At 40.5% G+C, this 24,401-nt stretch overlaps 2 protein-coding genes across 2 annotated transcripts; both read left to right on the forward strand.

Annotated features, from left to right (window-relative positions):
• The first annotated feature begins 3,839 nt into the window (after window positions 1-3,839).
• LOC113011175 (Fc receptor-like protein 5) lies at window positions 3,840-9,405 on the forward strand. Its single transcript, XM_080296037.1, has 7 exons — window positions 3,840-3,846; window positions 3,951-3,986; window positions 4,113-4,376; window positions 4,456-4,701; window positions 4,788-4,940; window positions 7,220-7,331; window positions 8,835-9,405. The coding sequence occupies exons 1-7, from the start codon at window positions 3,840-3,842 to the stop codon at window positions 8,839-8,841; spliced, it is 825 nt and encodes a 274-aa protein (XP_080152163.1). The 3' UTR covers window positions 8,842-9,405.
• A 4,923-nt stretch (window positions 9,406-14,328) lies between these two features.
• On the forward strand, window positions 14,329-22,591 carry LOC113010844 (uncharacterized). Its single transcript, XM_026150073.2, has 3 exons — window positions 14,329-14,756; window positions 20,063-20,392; window positions 20,624-22,591. The coding sequence occupies exons 1-3, from the start codon at window positions 14,687-14,689 to the stop codon at window positions 20,746-20,748; spliced, it is 525 nt and encodes a 174-aa protein (XP_026005858.2). The 5' UTR covers window positions 14,329-14,686; the 3' UTR covers window positions 20,749-22,591.
• Window positions 22,592-24,401: the final 1,810 nt, after the last annotated feature.

The following is a 24,401-nucleotide window of genomic DNA, read 5'->3' on the forward strand; positions in this document are numbered from 1 at the left end:
AGTTTGCACATGGTAGAATACTGCATGTAGTTATTTGCATTAGGAAATGTTTAACCATATATACCTAGAGGCACACAATCAATTGTGTGTGATCTTTAGCAGGCTGCAAGCTTGGTGTGCACTCCAGGAATGCACCCCCACGTCCTGTGAGCATGAGAGCTTGCACCTTGTCCCATTGTTCCACGGCAGGATCAACGCAGAAATGCCTTCTTTACATATAGATCAACTGTTGGATTTTCCAGACCAGCAGGCCAAGGAAAGTCGCCCATGGGGTCACAGCAAGAGGAGATGAGGTTCAAACAAAGGGCATTGCAGAAACAGGGTCCTTTGTATAATATCATCAAAAACAATACTCAGCAAATGCTATCATGGTATCAAAATATCACAACAGTTACAGTTACTAACAAGAAAATGTGGCCCGTTACTATTTTTCAACAAACAGACGGTTGAAGCTGTGTTCAGCTTACCGCATCAGTTGCAGGCAAGTAGCTGTAAGTAATCTGGGCGCTACAGCTTTAAGCAGCTGCGAGCTCCCACGGACGGTAATCACGATCACTGTCTAGCACTAGCGTCTAACACCTGGAGCTCAGGTGGGCAAAACAATCGCGTGAGTGCTGCTGTTTGACTGAGGAAGAATAAAGTAGTCGTGGTAAGTCAATCACATGACCACTTAAAGACAAAGCAACAAGGTGATAGATACCAGTTTGTAAACTGTGTTGATAGGCCACGTAAAACCAGAGCCATGATAAACAATACGCTGCGTTTTTTCCTCAATAGTTTCGTCACGTTTACTGTCGGCAACCTGCGGCTCTTTAGTCCTTATAGTACAGAACCTGCGGCTCCGCGTGGTTTGGGAAAATAAATTAGAAGTATTTAGCTGAAGTGTAATTTATTTATGTTAGTTCTTTTTTAACCTGTAGTTCTAAATTGGAAGATTATTGTGATATTGAAATAGAAAAATAAAATTATATTTTATTTTTCAATTATTTTTTCATGGCTCAAAATAAGCGTCACACTTGCGGAAGCCAATTATGGATCTTCGGATCCACATTATGTCAGCAGCTGTTCTCCACCGTGAACTATGTTAAAAACAAACACCGCTCACATCTCACAGCTTACAGTTCTGCGTGAAGATGAAAGTGACTTCGTACAGCCCCGATTTGCAGACGCTGTGCGCAGAGGTTCAGGAGCAGAAGTCTTATTGTAAACGGCAGACCCGACGATGTTTACATGAACTCGCTTTTCAGCATCTCTTTATTGACCACTTTTCACACACGGTTGCTGTACGCATACAGCCGGCTGTAGCTTTTCAGCTCACAGCCCGACACACACCAACACAACAGCAGAGAGAGCACAGACGTTAAGGCGGCGAGGCATGATTGCTGGTGCCGCTCAGGTGCGTCCGCCTCCCCTACAGTGGCGCTGCAGACTGCGCTCCGCCAGACACACTAAACCCTGGTAAAATATATATTTAAAAATTCTATTATGAATAATAATATATTATTATTATTATCTATTATATATAATAATATATTATTCATCTTTTAGCAGCATAGTGTTTTTGTTCCAATTATTTTTTAAAAGTCAGGTCAAGGCACCAACAGCCCAAAGGCGATATAAGGGTGGTGGCTCACAACAGTTTTGTTTCCTGGATCATTTTAGTTCAGCATCTTTCCTTTTGTTATATCTCTTTAAGAGTTCAAAATGTGTTAATTACATAAATAAAATGTAATTTTCTCTGTAGCACTTCATGGATTTCAAAAGCAGCACACCTTAGTTGTTCACACAAAGCATAAAAAGTAAAAAACAATATATACAGTGTTATCTTCATTTTAGATGTCACAAATATTTGTGGCTCCCAGTGTTTTCTTTTGCGTGGAAACCGGGTCCAAATGGCTCTTTGGGTGTTAAAGGTTGCAGACTAGCAAGCATTCTCTGCTTATGAGCAAAACAAAAAACAAAAACAGGGGAAGTTTTAGGAGTGAGGGCGAGAGAGAGAGAGTTTAGAGATGTGAGAGATTTGTGATGTTTAGCATGTTTTGAGTGTGTAGTTAATGTGTTGTCTGTGTAGTTAGTGTGTAGTGTGTGGATAGTTTTGTGTTGTGTGTCAGAACAATGAGGCGACTGCTGTCTCCAGGTAGAAACAGCAGTGATACACCTGCTGCTGTCAGACCTGCAGGTATCAGGCTGTGATGTTCTCCTTTATAGAGGAAAGAAATTATGTTTTTGGAGTGGCACAAATAATTTGTGGCATCTTATTGAAGAACAGCTGATTGTTCTGTAAATAGTTTGAAATGGTTATTTAAAAAAGGGTAAAAGGTAAATTTATGCAAATAACTTTGTTTGCAAAACTTGTGCACAGGATTTTAAAATTGACAATTTATATTTGCATTTAAAGTTATGAAAGATCATCATTAAACATATTTGTGGTTGTTACAGTAAAAAATATCAGTTTTTCTACTCTGATTTTATGTTTTTTGTCTGATTTTAGATCAATTGTGTTAATACAGTATATCAACATGAAAACATAACTGTAGATTCAGACACGTGAGGTTGTGCTGAAAAGAATGATACCAAACAAGGCAAAGTAAAGAGTTTTTAGGGGTAAAATATAGAGGGAGAATCAAAAGTAGTTAAAAATGGGCAATTATACCCTGGACCCCAGAGGCTTAAACGTTTTTTGTTTTTTTTAAGTAACGCAATAGTTACTTTTCAAGTAATTAATTACTTTTAGAATTTGTAACTCAGTTATTAACTCAGTTACTTTTTTGAAGAAGTAACTAGTAACTATAATTAATTACTTTTTCAAAGTAACTTGCCCAACACTGCTGATATGTAGCCGACACAGCGATGAAACAGACCTCCTGTGATACTGTGGAGAAAGACTACGAGTAGCAGCTGTGAGCAGCGTCACCTGCAGGTAGATGAGCTGATCTCAGTGCTGACACGTGTTGACACATGCTAGTGTTTCTAAGACAAATGACTTTAGTCGTAAACACAAGAGACAGACAGGGGGCGTAACTGATGCCTGACCAGCTTCAAACTTTGTCCACCAACAGGATGGTGTTGGAGGATGGAGGATTCTGTTAATTATATCCCAGCTACAATTATCACAGAGACAAGCAACTTAATATAAAATGTTTTGCAATAACAAGTTTATATTCTGAAATAGATGTATCACATGAATGAATCATTAAGAGGTTAGGAATCAACCAATAACTCTGAACAAATAGAGGAAGAAACAGACTCAGAGGAAGAGGGCGGGCTTTACTTGGTGTCAGTGACAGAAATGAAAAAAAGCTCAAATGAGTGAGAAGGACGATGAAGGAAACATCTGTGCTGTGTCTGCTCTGTAAGTAGAATCTCTGTGTTTGTTTGAATTCTTGTACTTTGACTGTCTGCTCTCCTGATAACTGATGATGGAGGAGAAGACATGAAAAACAAATCAGGCTGAATTCAAGTTCAAACACCACGAGGACCAACTGCAGGTCTGAAGTTTCACAGAGTTACTGATGAATTTATGAGTGAAAAGCTGAAATAAAATGTTGGTGTTTGTGTGAACAGAGCAGAGGACAGACCTTAGTTCAGTACTAGTTGTTTGTATGTATTCAGTGTAACTATAATGTAACTTGAAGGACTTCCTTGTTCTACAGTAACTCCAGAAGCAGCTCATGAAGCATGAAATGATGTGATCAGTTTTATTTAATAATTCTGATCATCGAGAAGTAGAAATTGAAATCCTGGAGTCTCTGGTTTAGTACGAGCAGCTTTTTGCTGACCTGGTTTAGATCCACGTTTCCTCTGACAGGAAGATCAAACTGGGCTGTAGGCGACACAACATGGAGAGTTTGTTTCTGTCTTAGAGGGAAACATCAAATAATACAAAGTTGTTATGAGTGATCACCTTTGTGTGTTTATGTCAAATCAACCTGAGTGTCATTTCTCTTTAGTTCTGATCTCACTGCTGAGCTGCACAACAAACCAAGGTCAGTAACCTTCTTCTGTCACAGTTTAAACCTGATAAACTCTGACAGGTTTTACACATTTGGATTAAAACTTTCAGTAAAGATCTCAAAGACGTGATCATGAGTTTTTCATTTTAACCCTCACAGCTCGTCTGACTGTGAGTCCCAGCAGCTCTCAGTTCTTTGAAGATGACTTTGTGTCTCTGAGCTGTGAGGAGGACGACAGCTCTGCTGGATGGACTCTGAGGAGAAACACAAGCAAACGACAGAGGACTCAGTGTGGAAGCACATGGGGAAAACCAGCTGGTTCTTCCTGTAACATCACTTTGATGATACCTCAAGACAGTGGAGTTTACTGGTGTGAGTCCAGAGAGGGTCCCATCAGTAACATGGTTAACCTGACAGTCACTGGTAAGCTGAGTGTGTGGAGTTAGTGTTGATGAAGCTGTGTGTAAATGGATGAAATGCTGTAGTTTGTCTCTGTGTTGAGGTGGATCAGTGATCCTGCAGAGTCCTGTCCTCCCTGTGATGGAGGGAGATGACGTCACTCTGCTCTGTAAAACAAAGACCACTCCCTCCAACCTCCCAGCTGCTTTCTATAAAGATGGCTCCCTCATCAGGAAGCAGCCTACAGGTCACATGACCATCCAGCATGTTTCCAGGTCTGATGAAGGCCTCTACAAGTGTGACATCAGCGGTCATGGAGAGTCTCCATCCAGCTGGATCACTGTCACAGGTGACACACTCACCTGTCTGTGTTTCTGCAGCTTTCAACATTCACAATGTGACGACAACTTAATGACTGTGTTTGCTTTATTTTAGGGGAACACACCACCACACCTCCACCTTCACTCTCTCCTCCATCACTCTTTCCTCCTGTTTTCTCTGTATTGTCTGTTGGATCAGTCTTTCTTGTGGTTCTACTGGTGTTACTGGTTCTGCTGGTGAGACAAGATGTTGAGAGGAAAGTTGAAGGTGAGACTCAGACTTTTGTAAATTTACATTTTACGCACACTTCAATGTCTCCAAATGTAGACGTTTTCTTAGATTAAAGGACCATTTAGATGATTTTACAGTAAAATATTTTTGCTATTAAATTTGAAAATGTCAGCAGATGAAGGTAAAGCTGCAGAGCATCAGTCGTGCCAGTAAAACAAAGCAGAGGTGATATTTATGGATTTTACAGATTTGAGAAGCATTCTTTTTATACTCTTTGGGAAGTAAGAACATTTAATAATTTAACATTGAGCACATTTGTAAATACATTCTGACATCTGTGTTGCACTGTGGTGCAGTAGATGGGTTTGATTCCAGCAGCTGACTGCTTCTGTCTGTGTGGAGTTTCTTAGTGTGTTCTCCCTGTGACTGAGTGGGTTCTCTCCGGGTACTCCAGCTTCTCCCACAGTCCAGGAAAAGTTTTTGTGTGTTAGAAGACAACTGACACGTGTGTGAGTCAGCGTTCACTGTTCTGTGTCAGCTAGTTCAACAGTGCAGCTCACTGATGTGTTGTAGCATGAATAAAATATCTCAGTTGTTTGATTCAAATGAGACTTGTCTACATTTTCTTAGAACCACGTGTGGTTGCGAACAATGATGTAGGTCCACCGCTTATGAACCAGTCTGGATGTGTTCAGATTGTTTCCAATAGGAAACAATCTGAACACATCCAGCATCACAGATGCTAACAGAGTATACTCTGTTAGCATCTGTGATGCTGGATGGCTAATTGTCATACAGGTTTTAAATTATTAACCTTTAATATCATGATTTTTGGGCCACATCTGGATCACAGAGTATTTGGCAGTGCAGTAGCGGCACATATGAGGCCCAGATGTGGTTCACAAACAAGTGGTTGAGATGAGACACATAAAGAGGCCAAAGATCATCAAATGTGTGTTTTCAGCCTCTCAAATGGTTCTTTAGTTAAAGCTTCATTTCTAAAGCTCTGCATGTAAAACACAGAAGCAACATGCTGCTGACAACCGCAGTTAGTCTGAACCTGGTGAGAATTCTCACTGCACCGGGTTTTTCGAGCTTGTGGTGAGGCTTCTCAGGCTGCACTGAAAGAAGCTTCGTGGACGCCACCTTCCTGTTCACACAAACTCATGGCCGTTCTGTCGGTCATTCATTGGTTCACAGCAGAGGTGCTGAGAGAAGAAAAAAGGTGTGAATGGCTTCTGCATTTTTTAAATTCAACACTCACTCTCTGCAAGATGCAGTTTTAAAAACTGTGTTTTGACACAGCTGTGCTGCAGTAATTAAAATGTTTAATTCTTCAGAGAGTGATGCAGTTCATACCAGTTATGAACAAACAGCGTTCAGATCGAACAGACCGAGATGTGCAGTTGCTCTTCTCATTTAACTTTTAAAAGAGTCTTTAATTCTCCTTGCAGTCACTGAGTGACATCATGACTCAGGTTCAAGCTTAGATCAGACCTGTGGATGATATTAAACTGAGATATAAATAAAAGCCAGCCTGTCCTTTAAAGAGATATGAACAACACAGTCACTTATAGATTTGCTCTAAAGAGGAAGCAGCTAAACAACTTCCTTTCTGTCTTTAAATGTTCCTCTCACACACAAGACTAAGCAGCCTTTCAGCTGTAGATAAAGATGAACCATTTTGAACAGTGAATAATACAAAGCAGCTCTGGTAGAGCTCATGTAAGATCTATCTATCTATCTATCTATCTATCTATCTATCTATCTATCTATCTATCTATCTATCTATCTATCTATCTATCTATCTATCTATCTATCTATCTATCTATCTATCTATCTATCTATCTATCTATCTATCTATCTATCTATCTATCTATCTATCTATCTATCTATCTATCTATCTATCTATCTATCTATCTATCTATCTATCTATCTATCTATCTATCTATCTATCTATCTATCTATCTATCTATCTATCTATCTATCTATCTATCTATCTATCTATCTATCTATCTATCTATCTATCTATCTATCTATCTATCTATCTACTTCTCTTGCAAGTGTCTGTTTATCCAGGCTAGGGGCCAGTATTATGAAGACTGGGGCCAGTGGGATTATGTTAAATGTCTGTTATACTGACTACTGCAGTTTCTCAACATTCAGAGATGCATTCAGAAAGCAGTCCTACATATTTGTTTAATATGTGCATTGAAGGACGGCTTTATGTCTTTAAGACATTCCTGCAGTTTAACTAATTGGTGTGTGTTATCTGGCTACATGGAAAGATAAAGCAACTCTGTTTCATTTTGCAGAGACTGATACAGCTGTGGTCTACTCAGCAGTAAGAGCTGAAGACATCAGGAATGGACAAACAACCATCAGAACAAGGCCATCCAGGTCTTGCTGCCTTTTAACAGAAACAAGGTGGCTGTCACTCTGTTTCCAGCAATCATGCTAAGCTAAGCTAATATAACCAAATTAAACTAGATCATCTAGAATACGCTCTCATTAGCATAGCGGGGCAGGGCAACAGAAAATTTCTTTAAGCCTCTTATCCAGTACATGTGAACTTAAATGATGCCAACCAACCTGAGTGTTTGGAAAAGTTCAATAACATGTAGGAAGCTTGGTCCTTTAAGGGTGAAGCCTGATGGGAAATGTATTGGGGGTGTGTGTAGCGGGAGTGCCTGTGGGTGTGTGTGTGTTTCAACATCCCCGTGATGTTGAAACAGCTTTCTACGCCAGAGATGTGTGGATGAGCAAATGTTGCCAATTAGGGGCAAGAGCAAATTCAAGCAGTACCTGCCCAGTAAATCTAGAAAACAGGGTTTCGGAATATTGCTGGATTATTTCAGTTCAGTTCAATTTTATTTACACAGTGTCAAAACACAGCAATTCACACAGTTGTGAAATTTACATTGGGTTGCTGTGCAACCAAGCTTGGGCCAAGTGGAAATGTGGTCCTAAACTTGGAATTACACAAAGTCCAAATCCAAAAAAGAAAGCAAGAAGAGAGAATGAAACAGTAGTGGGGTATATGTAAAGAGAAGTGGAAGAAGCAGAGACCCAGAGTTCTCATTCAAAATCAGATTGAGACATTATAATATAATATATCACTCTGGCCAACAACTTATTCACCAACCCCATCACCCAGCTGGTCCTGAAGATGGCCGTCCCTCCCTGAGTCCGGTTCTGCTGGAGCTTTCTTCCTGTGAAAAGGGAGTTTTCCCTTCCTACTGCAGCCAAGTGCTTGCTTATAGGGAGTCATCTAATTGTCAGGGTTTTCTCTACATTGTTGAATGGTCATTACATTACAATATATACCACCTTGAGGCAATTGTTCTTGTGATTTGGGGCAATGCAAATAAAAGTGAAGTGAATCAAACAGGGCATGGTGCAGGGTTCCTGAGTGGACATCTGTTTTACAGCACAGAGGAACTTTTTGGGAAAGTTTCACACAGAATAAAAACAATGTCTCAAACCATGAGAATCAGTATGACATGATACTGTACTATTCAAACCTGAGTCTGTATCATGTTATATAAGTAAACGCGTTTTAAGTGTTTTTTTATGTTTTTATTCCTTAACCACAGTTGTGTAATGATGTGTGAGTTATAATTTCTCTGTTATTTCTTTAGGGGATTTCTGAAATATAACATTTTTCTTTTGGCAATATAATTACCCAAAATTAGTGAGATGTTGAATAATTTTCAGCATGTACCGTCAAAATGTGTGCAGTAGAGGGTTTAAATGAAAAATATGAAGCAGGAAATGAGAAGAGTGAATCTACTTCAGATGTAAAGATTCAGTTTCTGTTATATCATGTTAGATTTAAACAGAGAGGGAAAAAAGTGGAGACAGAGCTTGTGAACGTCGTGAAGCACAATCGTGAATCAGATTGTTTGAACTGTGTGTGTTTGTGTTCAGACTTTAAACCAGAGCCAGACGTCGTCTACTCTTCACTAAAGTAGTCCACCAGTCCAACCACTGACGTCCAGCTGCTGGTTTCTAACTGGTCCCCCCAGCACCTCAGACCACAGGACATGTTTGAAGATTTCTTTATATATTTCATATTTTTTATGTTGTTTTTTTCACTTTCTAGACCAAAATGACTCAAATGCAAAATTTTGTTATGTTACTATGTCCCATGTCCTCGGTAACTGGTTGGAATTGTTGTAGTTCATTCATGATTGTTGGCTCTTGTTTCCCGTCAGTGATCTGTTTTCACTGGTTTTCTTCATGTGCTTCTGTGGGTTTCAAAAAACTGTCACATGGAAAATCTGACTAGTGTGATTGTTGCTAACACACACACAGCTTTAATGCAGAAAGCAAAGAATAAACGTTAAACTACAACCACAGACTGAACACAGCAGAAGCATCATTCAGTGGCCGCAGAAAACCTTCATGATGTTTGTGTTTGATGCTGCAGAGTTTTTATTTCAGGTTCAGGTCTGTTCATGTGTCTCTGCACAGCTGTAATTAAAATGTGTTCAGAGGGCCTCAGTGTCTGAATGGTTCCAGTTCAGCTCCATAACAGCAGCGTCCCTGGTTTGATTCCTGTGTTTCAGCTCATATCTGCCTCTCTCACTGAGGGACACACACACACACACACACACTGACACCTCACTGTCCTTGAACCAATAGAAAGCTGGTGCTCAGAGGAAGAGGGCGGGCTTTACTTGGTGTCAGTGACAGAAATTAAAAAAAGCTCAAATGAGTGAGAAGGACGATGAAGGAAACATCTGTGCTGTGTCTGCTCTGTAAGTAGAATCTCTGTGTTTGTTTGAATTCTTGTACTTTGACTGTCTGCTCTCCTGATAACTGATGATGGAGGAGAAGACATGAAAAACAAATCAGGCTGAATTCAAGTTCAAACACCACGAGGACCAACTGCAGGTCTGAACTGACTCTTTATCTTTGCTCAGGAGTCGAGGAAACACAGCAGGCAGTGAAAAGCTCAAATCATTCACTCATTATATCAACACAGCTGAGAGTCTGAAATACGACATTTAACATTTTCATCCATTTAGTCAACTATATACTATAACTGCCTTTAAAGTTTTTGTGCTGCACAAAGTGACCGTTACTGTTTGTGGTTGAGCCGTTTGTGGTTTAAACAGAAACTAAAGGAGCTCAATTTTTCTTTTTCTGGGGACAGAAAAAAGAAGTTGCAGGTGTTTCCTCACAGGGTTGCCAATCTTATAAGGGGAAGTAACATGTCTGTGACCACAGGCCATGACTCTAAAGCAGTTTGGTTAAAAACCATCTTTTAGTTAATTTAGACCAGTGATCACTTCTTTTGACGGACTTCACTCATTTCTATGAATGGATTTGACTTCAGTGACACCGGATCAAAAACAGGAAAATGAAAAATCAGAAACTGTCTAAACATTTAATTTCTGTTTACAGATTGTTTATTCCTCTTTGACTAAAACTCCAACCTTCATAATGAAATCACATTTTCTCTTTTATTTTATAAAGAGAAAAATATTTCATTTTTCTTAAATGTAATTTTGTAATTTTACTCAGTTACTGTAACTGAGTACTTTTACTCTTTTTCTAGTCTATTCACTGACATCTTAATCCTGGGTTCTCCTGAGCTTGAACCTGAACGTCAGACCAACCATCGACTGCAGGAGACATGAGCCTCAGACCATCTCACCATCACTATCTTCATCATCATCATCTTCATCATCATCATCATCATCAGGTGTGTCATTTTTAGTTACAGGAGCGCAGCGACAACGGCCATGTTTGAGCTGTAACTCTTTTCTGAGTTTATGTAAACAGACACTTGTTCACATACACGAGTCAGCTATAACTAAATAATAATGATAAAATAAGTTGCAGTTGTTGTAGTTTTGCCTCTGCTCACCACCAAAGTAAGATTTCAGTCAAACAATCAAAGTGTAAGTGAAGTGCAGGCATTTTATAAAGTTTGACTGTAATTTTAAATGTAAGGCCCTCAGAGACGTCATCAGAAAAACAAAACAAAGTTATAATGAAACTGCTGCCAGTCAGTCGTTCAGTTGCTTCATCCCCCCTGAGAACAGAGACCTGTATCAAAGCTGAAAGTCTGACCTGCATCACAGTGTTGCTGTATTAAAATCCACTGTGGTGCTGTACAGAGACATTTTACAAAAACATATGGACCTAATTGCATTTTCATGTCTTCGTATCAGGAACAGTTAACTGAAGACCATTTTTAAAATTAAATAAATATCACAAAGGTCCTGGGTTTGAGTCCTCCATCTGGTCAGGGCCTGTGTGGGTTCCTCCCACAGCCTGAATCACTAAGTGTGAACGGTAGCCCGTCTCTTTGCCCTGTGACTCGCTGGGTACCTCGTCTCTCGCCCGATGGCAGTGCCCCTGAATTAGGATCCCCAGCCTGTTATTTGTTTATTTTAATTGAAAATGTGAATTATAGTGTTCTCTCAGTCATCAGAACCAAACAGAAGGATTTCATTTTTCAGAGTCATAAAATACTTATGATAAATTCAGCCTATGAAAATGTATCTTTTCCTATAAACATGTCCTCTGGGATCAAACTGTCATTAGAAGCAAGAATTCAGTCATATGTATATATTATTAATGCTGTTAGTCTTACTATTATTGTCCCTCTCTGTAGCCCACCTTTCAGACAATCGCTGGCATGAGAATCACGGATTCACATGTCCTCAGCTACTTTGTCATGTTACCTCTGTCTACGTCGTGCCTGATTAGACTTGTAGCATTCGTAAGAGACAGTCCTCAGGTACACCACGATTCCGAAGAAATCTCAGAAGCGGGCTATCAGTGTTTGTGTCCATGTTGAAAGCAGGGCATTCAAAGTTAAGTGCCAGTTCTGAAGAGCGTGAGCTCTCCACAACTACCATGGATTTGGGTTTCCGAATGCAACACGTTTTACGTTCTTACAATAAAATTTTTTATTGTAATGGTATTTTTTTTACGTTTGCACAATATATGATCACGTTCGTACAATATGATATTTATATTGTACGAACATGATAATTATGTATATTGTAATAACGTGATATTATGTTGTTCAAACGTGAAAAGTATATTGTACAGACAGGAAAAGTATCTTGTTAGAACAATAAACTTTTCACGTTATAACGTGATATACTTGTATTTTTCCTTTGCCTGGGTGGCAGCTCATACGCTTCCGTACCCTTAACAGATACTCTGACTCATAACTATCGTAAAACGCTACGACCGGAAGTAGAAACCTTTCGCGCATGCGGGGTACCGATCGGGTTTCCGGTGTTGTGCCAAAGTAGTTACCCCCGTCAAAAATTGTTTCCCCATTCACGGGAGCGCGCAAAGTAGGAGGAGCCACTTGCCCAGCTCCGTTCTGTACGCTACTTGTCACTGATCTGCAGTCGACGCGATAAAGAGTAAAAGCTGGAAAACAGCAGACTCGATGAATTTAATATTAGTTTCGTGACATTGTAATGTGCCGTGTGGAAGACAGTTTACCTTATACTGTACACTGAAATAACCTGCTGGGAATACTTTGTCTAGAAAAAGACTTTGATGCTATAATACTGTAAAACCAGATGCGATCATGGAAACACGTTCCTCTCCAGTGACAGTGACACTGACTCTCTTTAGCTACTTGCATGCCATATGTCTTTGAGGATGATGTAGTAAGATGACTTAAAATGATATTAAAGTGTTTTAGGATGATAGTTTAGGGGATATTTGGTGTTTTAAAATAGGCAGTTTATATGTTTCAACTATTTGTGGATTGGCTACAGAGAAGGACTTAAGTGGGTCAGACTAGTCAAGCTCCTCTTTTTGTCAGTGTAAAGATGTTTTAACTAATCCCTGAGATATTTTAGTGTAAGAAAACAGAGCAGTTTCTTTTTTTTTGTCCCGTTTGGCTCTTTTGCCATCAGAATTATTGTCTAAAGGCGAAGAAAGATGCCCAATGGATTTACTTTACCAAATTGACCATCCCAGCCTTGCCATAATGGTCTATTTGATTCACCTTTGCTTTTATTGTTTATTTTATTCTATTTTATTTTCACTTGCTACACACGGGACAGACATGACTGGGGGAAAGAAAGAGAGGTAGGGAAAGAAAAACAGCGAGGAAGAGGAATGGTGATAAAGGACAAAAACAAAAACAAACAGACAAAAAATCCATATATCGATCACCTGGATCACCTGTCGAGCAAGAAATAAGAGAAAACAAGCAAAAAAAAAGCAACATAATAAACAACATCACGATGATATATGGGAATATAACAGTAAATACTAAATATTAAACATTATTGTGCAGCACGTAAGATCGACAGCGCACAGTGTGCTTTGAGGTAGGAGCCAAAAAGGGTGTAGCTTGTGTGTGTGAGCACCTGTGTGTACACCTGTGAGCATGGACGCGCTTGTTTTTAAAAGGTTCCTTCATGCAATGATCTGCTAGAGGGTGTGGGGGGGCCACAGCCCCGTCCTCCAGGGCATGAAGCAGGTGTGGAGGAGATCCAAACTCCAGACATCCAGAGGCCCTCAGAACACAAGAGACCAAGGAAGACCAACAGAGGGGCAGCCGCGCCACTGTCCCAGAAAGAGCTGAGGGGAGTCCCAGATGAGGGCTCACTCAGCAGCGGAGCAGAAGCCAGGGGGGGTTGCAGTGACGTGCCCGTGAGCTCCGCCGGCAGCCAGCTGTGCCAGAGTCACAAAGCTATACTCTAGCCCCGGGTCTAGGTGCCCTTGCCCCTGGAGGGGGAAACTGCACCCAGACCCAGGTAGTGTTACCCTTTTCTCTGGGGTGGAGAGAAGCAGACCGCCCCGACTCGGCAGCAGCAGGGAGGCCCCACACTCCAGACCCCAGTCGGATGGCCAACTCCTCCTCCCAGCCCCCCCGCCCCAACAGGCAACAGAGAACGGGGGTGTGTGAAGACTCCAAACCTCCCTCCTCCCGCTCGTATGTAGTGTTGATGCATGTGTATTCTAAGGTGCATTTAAAACCCAGGAGGGCATGGAGCTACCTGCCAGAGAGCAGCAGGTAAGCACATAGCCCCTCCTGATAGCCCTCAGTGTCTATATGCACTTAAAATTGAGAGGTGGGCAACGACGCCAGGGGTGAGACCAGAAGTTTTGGTCTAAGTTAACCAGACAGAGAGCAATTTGAACAATACCTCTTAATTTTTTACTACATGATAAAGAAATTCTGTTGTGGTAAATGAAAGAAATGTGTCAGCATGATTTAAATTGTAAGAAATAAATGTTTAAAATTAAGGAAGAAGAGAAAGTTTCTGTCAACTCACAGAAGATATCCTGTTGGGTTTTTGTTTTAGTGTGAAAAACCAAAAATAAAAATTCCACGACACATTCTCTAGAACAGGAATCGTGGTGGAGCCTGTCAAAATAAAAGCCCCCGCACTGCTTCGTTTTGTGTTCCAGGGGAAATTTAAAGGCGTGGCATAAAATGATGATAACACGAAGCACTCAGCCCAGGCACGTGAACGCATGCGCATATGGATGCGCACTCACTGATCCACCGTATATGACATTACCGATTATTTTACATATAAATCCTTTATAAATATACATTTCGACTGCAGAATATTTACATTTATAAACATTTTTAGAGATACAAAAAAACAAAAAAAAAACAAAAAAAAAACACGCACTCAGGAACACCGGAAATACACGTATTTCCGTAACAACAGCATCGCTCAGTGGTCTCGTCTACGGGTTCCCTCCATTGTTAAAGTGGAATTATTGAATCCATAGAGTGTGTTGGTGTTTGGGATGTACCGGGATAAACGGGAATGGCTTCACTAACACTCCCGTCTCTCTGCTGGGCTCAGCTGTTCCTCTTTGTCGTGGTTTTCGCTGAAGGTGAGCTCTCCTCCAGCTTCCACTTTCTCATCGGTTACACCACAACGGCAGTACGCGAACATTCCTGTTGTTTACTGTAAACAACTGTCACGTATTTAAAAATAAAATAAAATAGAAACATACAAGCTGCCTCAAGACACAGCGAAGCCTCTGAGGCCCGAGTTTCGTTCACATAAAGGACACAAACAAACAGAAAGCCTCCTGTCATAATCCCTTCACCCTGCCCGCCATGACAGACGTCACGAGGCGAAGGACGGAAGTGCAGGAGACTTGATAAGGAGTAGCTCAGCGAATCAGACTGATTAATAATTTTAATATAGAAGTGGATGAAACTACAAAACCCGAAGATGCACTTTGATCTGGTGGTTTGTTTTTCAGGAATCATGCGGCTGCATTTTCCTGTCTTTTCATTTCATTAAGGATGCTCCCAGTTTCTCCTCTGCTAAAGGAGACAATGAAGGAAGCATTATTCGCGAGCTCAGCAGAGTCAGGTGGTGTAGCTGGCAGGTAGACTGTTGTGCACGGAGGTCCAGTCCCAGTTACCAGGTAAAATATCCTCTGTGGAAACCCAGCAAACATTTAAAAAAAATCTCAGATGTTAAGTCTTTAGTGTGATTTGGCGCATCTCAAATAAATGAATGAATAATCCAACAAGCAGCTATATTAATACTGAAACAAACAAGAAAAGAAGGTAAAATATTCCCTCCAAACAAAACGTATAAATTCTAAAAAGGCAAATCAGTCTGTGCATGAACACATTGCTCCGCCCATCAAAAAGTCACCTATCCGGTCGTTAAGTCTGATGTCACTAGCCGTGTCTGGGCCTAAACTCCGCTGCAGGTCCATATATCAAACGATCAGTAAACTTTAGTTTAAACTAATTAAACTTTCATTTAACGGAGTTAGAAGTTAGCAGGGAGTTAGCTCGCTAGCTTCTATCTAAATACAATATAGCATGTCCTGACTGCGGGGTTTTGGAAACAAATTAAAACGTACAGCTCTGATATCACTTCCAGCATAAATGAAGACAGAAAACTAAACAGCAGTGACGTTTGTAGGGTTACTGAAGTTGGGCTAGCTGGTATATAATGATGTGCTACGTGACCGCTAGCGACACAGCTATGTAAGCATAATATAAACAAGCTAACTTTTTTTCCACTCAATAAAAGTTAACGTGAGTGTTCTCGGTGGTCAGGAACAAATGTAATCGCATGGCATGATGCTGTAAAAGGACCAAACTTCAGCCAGGAGAACAACTGAGATAATCCATCCACAGTACGAGGTTAGTCATTCATATACTGCTGCATGGGCTGGGCTGTAGTTACATCCTAAGGTTTTAAAAACTGAGCTTAAATAAACGATTAGTGGTAATAAAAGCCGAGGGAGGTCAACAGTGATCACTGACTGTTTTAGGAGCTTTTTGAGATTAAATAGAAGAAAATACAAAACATTGAACATGTCTGTTCAGCCTCCTGCCCTCTGGAAAGAGATACAGAAGTCTCCGCTCCCGCACTACCAGGCTCACCAACAGCTTCATCCACCAGGCTGTGAGACTGCTGAACTCTCTTCCCTCCCAGCTCCCAGCCAGCAGAATCACCAGATTGGCAGAAGTATAGGAAGACAGATTGGACTCTACCCCCCCACCCACGCACACTCTCCAACAAGGAAACACTCTCTGAACCAAGAACTGAAAACATTCCTGACTTGCATTGCAATTGCACACACCTGCTGCTATATATTTTTAGTATTTCTTTTAGCACTATTTATATTATTATATTACTATTTATTACCTTATTGTTAGGGCTGTTTTTGTTGTGCATCTGCACCTTATTGTTGTCAATGTCTACGCATGGGACAGTGTGAAACGTAATTTCAATTCCTTTGTATGGCAAGTACATTTGAAGAAATTGACAAATAAAAAGTATTCTATTCTATTCTATTCTATGTTAACAACACAAAAGCCATATTAAACGCAGACTACTTTAGACCCGGAAGTAGGATTCGTCGCGTCATCACTTAACGACCGGATTGTCATTAGGGATGGGTATCGTTTAGGTTTTATCCGATACCAGTACCAAACCGGTACTTTTGAAACGGTGCCGGTGCTTAAACGGTGCTCGAACCAGTGCTTAAACAGGGCTCGCAAAATCGTAGCCCGACGTCCTGGAGCTAGCGATTTTTCCAGTCGGGCTACCAAAATCTATCTCTGCCCTGCCCGTCGGGCTATCGTAGGAAGGAAAAATATATGTCAATGCTTTTGCATTCTTTCGGAAATGTAGCTGGGTAATTATGTCATTGGCATCGGTGAGCCACTGTCAATATGTGACATATTGAAGTCGCGTTTGAATTTGCGCTTGTTTTTTTGCTTTCACTTTGCAGTCGCGCGAACTGTGTATAGAGAGCGACAGCACTGATCTGTGAGTGATGATAATTTGCGCACCAATTCCTCTGACATCGTCTTATCAATCGTTAGCTTACTATGCAAACATGACAAGTGAAATCTCCCGCAGCAAGCTTAAACATGTGAGAGGTTGATCGTGCAGAGAATCGCTGAGCTTATGTGAGTGCGTGTGTAAAAGCAGGAGGATATATATTTCATTTCTTCTGAGCCAAATAAGACAGGTCAGGGTGAAGAAGTGACAGCCAAAGAAAAGTTTACCGCAAAACAGAAAAGTTATGACAAATCAGACTATAAGGCAAAAAGAAAGTGCAGCTTTATGGGTTCATGGACAAAAGAATTTCTGTGGCTGCGATATGACGAGCTAAATAACCAGGGCTGCACATAAGTGGTCCGCAGGTGCGCATTCGCTGTCAAAATAAAAAACAAGCACAAGATAAGAAGTTGCAACACGTGTTTGCATACATAAGATTTTCTGGAGGAGGACAGACATTTGTTTAGAACTCTTAAAGATGTCGAAGAAGCTCCTTTAAGCAATTACTTTGGTTTTCCTCCACCTCCAAACAAATGTCAGGAGTCCGAACCACAAAAGAAGCATTCTCAAGCAAGTATTCTCGGAAAAGTGGTTGCAGGAGGTGAGCTGGCTTCAAACAAATGATGAACGCACAGAGATGTGGTGCAGAATGTGCCGTGAAAATCCCACTCTAGCGGACAAAAACAGTGCTTTTATATGGACGCAAACGCGCGTTGCAACTTCTTATCTGCTGCGCGTCTTTTATTTTGACAGTGAATGCGCACATGCGGACCACTTATGTGCACCCGTGTAAATAACATAATGTTCTGCCAGGTGTGTTGTTGGTTTTCCTTCGATTTCTGAGTGGACAAGCGCCTTTGTTACTGGGACCAGTCATTTTAAGAAAGGCCCCCATTAGAACCCATGAGAAATGCAAGAAATGCATTATTGCTCAGTCTGCAATATCTTTCCCAGAACAAACACCAATTGCAAATAACATACTAAAAATAAACCTGAAAAATCAGTTTAGAACAGCGTACTATGTTGCAAAGAGTGAACTACCACTGGCAAAATTTAGCAGTCTTTGCAAACTTCAAAAAGCAAATGTCCTAGATCTTGGTTCCACTTGTCTCTTACCCGTGACTTCAGTGGAAATTTCAAATTCAGGATCTGACACAGACTGATTCATGTCCTACACAGTTCTTACAAGTTCATAGAAATTTCTGTTTAATTAGAACCAAGTATTTGAGTTGATGATTGTCATTTTTATACAATGTTGTAATTTGTTTTTCAACAATTTTTTGATTAATGTTTTGTTTCCTTTACAATATTATACTTTAATGAATAATATTGTAAAGGAAACAAAACTGGAAACAAAACATCAATCAAAAAATTGCTCTCTTTTTTATTTGGGCTACTTAAATTTATTTTGGGCTACCAAAAACTGAAGAGTCCCTGCCTGAAGGGTTACCAGGGATTTTGAAATTTCGCGAGCCCTGTTAAAGAATGGAGAACACAAACTTTGTCCAAAAACCTCTCGTGTTCAGCTGTTTTTTTGTAAAAAGATAACAATGTGGGAGTATCTGTCATCAAACAAGAATACAGCTGCATGTAACTACAACGGTGTTTGCTAGTTCACCTTACATGCATTAATAACGTGGTTAGCCTACTCAATGTAAATTACACACGAACAACATTTAGCTACTCACGCAGAGAAGAACGGCTGCTGCTGCCATCATCATCCGTCATCATTTCTGCTACACTGGCAGGGCTAGGGGCCAGGACTCTCCTCCTCTCCTCTTCGGGTTTTTGGGGGATGTTGCTAACTCCGGGTCCGATAACAGGCACCACACCCGCAGTAAATGTGCTCGGTGTGAGGTCTCGCAGCAAGCTATCAAATACGGTGCATTTCTCGGCTTTTAAAAAAACGCTATACCAGGTGTTTCATCAGATTCGAGGAGTTGCCTTCTTTGCACAGTACCAGCTTAAAGCACTTGTTGCAGGCTGCTGAGTTTGCATCTTTTGCTGTGAAGTACAGCCAGAATTTGACCGCTTTGCTTTGGGCATTTTTAATCTGTAGCTCTGCTCTAAAAGAACATACGTAAAAGAGCCTACGTACCTGGGCCCGCCTACTACGCTCGCAAAGGTAAAATGATTGGCTAGAATCCAAAGTGTGTGACATCTCAGGGAAAAAAAAATCACTGAAATAAAGCACCGAAATGTGCGCTGCTTTTCGGTCTGGTTACTACGGTTTATGTCAGAACAGGTGCCATAATGGCACCGGTACCCATCCCTAATTGTCATTTATTGGATTGACGAATGTCGGTTGGAAAAATTTCACTTAGTGCCCAACTGTAAGGTCAAGTGGCCTCTGTTCTACTTCCACCTCCACAGCAGCCACAGGTGATCAATACCCACTCCTTTCTGTTTTTCCCCATACACACAAATAAATCAGGTCCATCCTCTGTGCTTTCTAGTGAGCGTTACCGCAGTGATCTTCTTCACTGAGAACTGAAACTTCGCCCAGCTGCCCACATCTACTTATTTCTTCCTGTTTCCCAAAGAGCCAGATCATCAGATTCTCCTGTGTCTTAAAAATATCTATCATTTAATACTTATTATGCAACTAACTGCATGTCTCTGGACTGTGGGAGGAAGTCAGACTACCAAGAGAAAACTGAAAACTGCTTGTATATAACAGGAGTCTGATCTGACTTACAGCTTCAAAGGTTTGGCGACTTTCTTCTAAAATAAAGTACAAGAAGTTTTGGGGGTTGTTTTTCCTCTTATCTGTTTCAGCGGAGTTCACTGGTCTCTCTCTGATTAGCTGATGTAGAAGTGAACAGTTGTACTTTGACCTTTAACCTCTCTGCTCTGTGTTGTTTCCTGTTTCAGCCCAGAACACCATCACAGCTGAGCCTGGACAGGATGTAGTTCTACCATGTCGAATTCCGACAGGCAAAATCATCCAAGGTATGAAGTGGAACAGAGCTGACCTGGATGAATATGTGCTTTTTTTCCGGGATGAGCGGCTGGATCCAGATGGCCAACATCCATTTTTTAAGAACCGGGTGGATCTGCAGGACAGGAAGATGAATAATGGAGACGCGTCTCTGGTTCTGAAGAATGTGACGACTGCTGATGATGGATCATACAGTTGTAATATCTTCAACAAAGAGACAAAATCATGGGAGAGCATCAACACCGTCAGCCTGACTGTTTCAGGTGAGTGAGTAGAGTTCAGTGTGTGTGTGATCAGAGGTGAAGCTGCTTCCTGGTTGTTGATGTTTGTTTCTAAAGATGTTGTTGATGAGACTTTGTAGAAAGCAGCTGGTCTGAGTGATGTGATCAGAGTGCAGTAGATAATGTCTGACAGCAGTTTGAAGAGGAAATGGATTCTGTTCTGTTCTTCACTCATCACCTACCTGACAGCTGACACCTGTTTCTCACCTGCAGGTCAGACAGGAGGATCTGTTGGACTGATCATCGGTCTGAGTGTTTCTGCTGGGGTTTTTGTTGCTGCTGTTGTTGGTTTTTTGATCTACAGGAAACATGAACGAAAGGAGCGGGGTGTTAACTAGCATCCTGATGAACAGCAGGTTTCAAATGTCTCTACGGTTTAGTACGTGTAAACTAACAAAACACTAAACTTACAAAACAACACTGGTTTAAAAACTAAATGTTTAATTTATTCCTGGGTCACACTACATGACATCACTACAGAGTGCAGACAAATGATTTACCCGAATCGCTATAATTGAGAGAAATCCGGGAAAAAAATATTAGGACATAATAAGTGACAAGTTTCACCTGCTCTGTTTGTACTTCAAAGGCCTCTAACACCTGAAATCTTTTATTGTATGAAGGTAAAATATTGTGTAGCTTCAATGTTCATCATCTATCCAGATCTATCACAATGACATGGAACCGCCCACCGTATTATAAAGCCTTTCCATTTAATGTATTTAAAAGGTGGAGGTGTTGCTCTTCCATCACTGTCACTGGCAGGTCTGAATGAATACTGACCTTAAAGGTGAAGGTGAACCCTGTTTGAATGACAGCATGTTGTTTACCAGTTCATTGATATTAGTGAATGACTCTGGGTCAGAGATGTCAAACTGCTTTTACATCGTGGGCCACATTAAACTCTTTCTGTCCATGTAAAGTAGTTTAAGTGCACCTTCAGTCTGACATATCTCTGTGTAGGAAGGAGAAGTGCAACTTTACCAGCACCTCTGAGCTTTCTCTAATGCATTTCTGTACCAGATGGTGAAAAAAACTGGAACTTTCTGGAACTTATCAGCCTGTTTATTGTTTATTTACTTTGGTGTCGTATGAATCACCTTTGATGAGGTCGTCAGCTGTAAAGGAATATGTTTTTTCCCCAATAGCAGCTTATTTTATTATTTATTCATTACCATAGAAAATGATAGCAGGTTATGATATGGATGAGTTACTCAGAGAATTGAATTTGTAATCTCTGACCTTTGTGAAGCTTTTCAGCTTAAAATGTCAGAACGACCAGACACAAACCCACGGCGTACAGGAAACTTTACTACACTACATAAGGAGCAGAAGACGCTAAAATACTAAATAAAAACTAAAACATTTTCATGCTATAACATAAAAACTGACCTCGCGCATGTCAGCTGATCCTTTTGTCATTTTTAGTTTGTCATAGAGACAAAAAGTGACGGAGCATTTAGAGCAGAACATCCTAAGAGGAAGTTCGACTCTGTGGTTTTACAGTTACGCTGTGTGCAACTGTGAATAGTTCAAAGCAAAGGAGGAGTGATGCCAGTGTAGCTTAGAAAACAGTCGACAGCCAGGATCACAAACACTACACAGTTTCTGATTCTTTTCCTGTAAGTAACTCGTTAATGTAACTCTTCTTTCTAGATAACAATTTGATGTCAAACGTGACTCGTGTGTGCAAAGTAAAGGCTTTACTATTTTCTATCCATCCGTCCGTCTAGTGGCTCTAAGCACTCGCTGCAGTTGTTCGTAACTTCATCAGTGATGATGGTGAAACGACAGGGAGCCAACAAATGACATAAAATGTGACTAAATAAAGGGACCAGTGAGGAAGCGTCAGTACAACAAAAAGATGCAGAAAACAAAACGATGGAGTAAAAAAAAACAAGGTTAAAAGGAAAACACAGGAAGTCTGGTACTGATGTATTTTGTTCTTTGGGGTCAGGAAATGACACTAAACATATTTACTTTGCACACAGGAACATGTGAGATATGGAAAATGTTCAAAACAAAGTTTTGACTCGTATTTGTTGATTGATTTATGACCAGCTGCTGCAGCTTGGAGCATGAATGTGATTCTTTGTTTATTTTCACTTGAATGTTCACTTGTTAATGCTTGTTTGCAACGTTCTGCACTACAGGAATAAAAATAAAGTTTAAAAATCATCACTTACTTGCTTTGTTTCTCTTCCTGTGGCGTTTGTGTCTCATGAGCACAGAGTTTCTTTGTTAGCAGGATTCATGCCGGCTTTCTTCTCTGTAGAATAGACATTTCAAACAAAACTTCTTCGACTTCCAAGCTGCTCAGAAAAATAAAGAGTGTGCAGCTCCACACTGGGAGCATGGTTCATTACCTAGTAAGGCTATTTTCTGAACATTTGATTGGTCAGTGGGAGGTGATTGCAAACCTGCGCATCATAAGTTACCATGGTAATGTACCCAGGTAAGGAGTGAACCCCAAAGTTGACCCTGAAGTTATCCGAATAAGCCAAAATCCTGCCTCACAGCACAGACCTGTGACAAGAACGTTGTTTTTTTTCTTATTCTGTCGGCAGTGATGTCATTGGAAGGCGGCGTTAAACTAATCGAAAGTACGCTGATGAGTCAGCGTGTGTCCGTTAGTTTTTCTCCGTTTATACCTGCACCATAATGTCTCTGCTTAACTCTGCTGTTTGTCTGTGTCGTGGATTTGGCCTCTTCAGGTGAGCTCTGTCCTATTATTTCAACTCAGTAATCAGAAAGCTTCGCTTACCTTCTTTTCTAATAAGGTTACCCTGACCGCTGTGGAACAAATTTGGGCTCAAATCGCCCCATAATATACTTTATATTCTCAATTCAGGAAGGAAGTACAGATGTGATGTCTGTGTGGATCAGCAGCCTTTACCTGTTTTTACTTCTGTGACATCTGAGTGGACTAAGCCATCTCGCGTGGTTTGTAGTGACGCATGTCATGTTCTGCCATGTCCCACTTGTTCCTGATGAAGTTTGTTTGCCAGGATGATTCATCAGGAGCTCAGCTCAGGTAAAGCAAATAGGACATAATTGTAAAAACTGCAGTGAATTCTGATGTTCACTTCAATCATCTTCATCTAATCTTAATTTAGAGAGATTCTGTGTGCAGCAACAATCATAACAGCAGCAAACAGCTGTATTTATCAAGGACTTTAACCTCTGACAGAAGTTCTGAACATAGAAATACATCAGAGGAAAATTTATATTACAAATTAATAAAATTACAACACTAAATAAAAGCATCAGCATCATTAGATCAAATTAAACACGGGTTTAAAAAAAAGGAATAAGTAAATAAACAAAACAAACATCTCAAACTGTCTCGGATGCCAAGCAGAAGAGGTCAGTCTTAATGACAAAGTGAAAAAGGTCTGTAGCGTGAAACAGTTTGGGAGCCGCTACAGCAAAAGCCCCGTCCTCACATGTTACATTTTATTTATATATAACTCTTAAAAAGGGTTTACTGAGTGGTTTGACAGGCTAAAGCTGAAGATTTACACAGAGAACCGAACATTAAAATCACAACAACAGCAAAAAAGAATATACAAGAAAACACCTGAAAGTAAAACATGTCAGATGTAACCTCATCAAATGAAAACAATCCATTAGAAATTAGTTTTAAAGCTGATTTAAAGGAGGCCACTGACTCTGAGCCTGATCTGCTTCCAAAGCCGAGGAGCAAAACCTTCACTGTAAAACAGCCGGGAGGCCTTGTGTGTATCTGCTGTACAGCTGGGAACCAGACCAGGTGGGTCTCAATAGGATAAAGAACTTTTATATCAGATATTAGCAAACTGCAGGCCTCTGCAGCCCAGTCAAATGTAACTTGTTTGACTTCTCAGCAAGCTGATCATTTTCAGGAATCAGGATCTGAATACTTTATTAATCCCCGAGGAAATTATGTGGTCACAGTTGCTCCAAGACTATAATATATTGTATTATTTAATTTACCTTTGTTAATTACTCT

Source organism: Astatotilapia calliptera, chromosome 3 (genome assembly GCF_964374335.1).
Source record: "Astatotilapia calliptera chromosome 3, fAstCal68.1, whole genome shotgun sequence".
Taxonomy (NCBI): Eukaryota; Metazoa; Chordata; class Actinopteri; order Cichliformes; family Cichlidae; genus Astatotilapia; species Astatotilapia calliptera.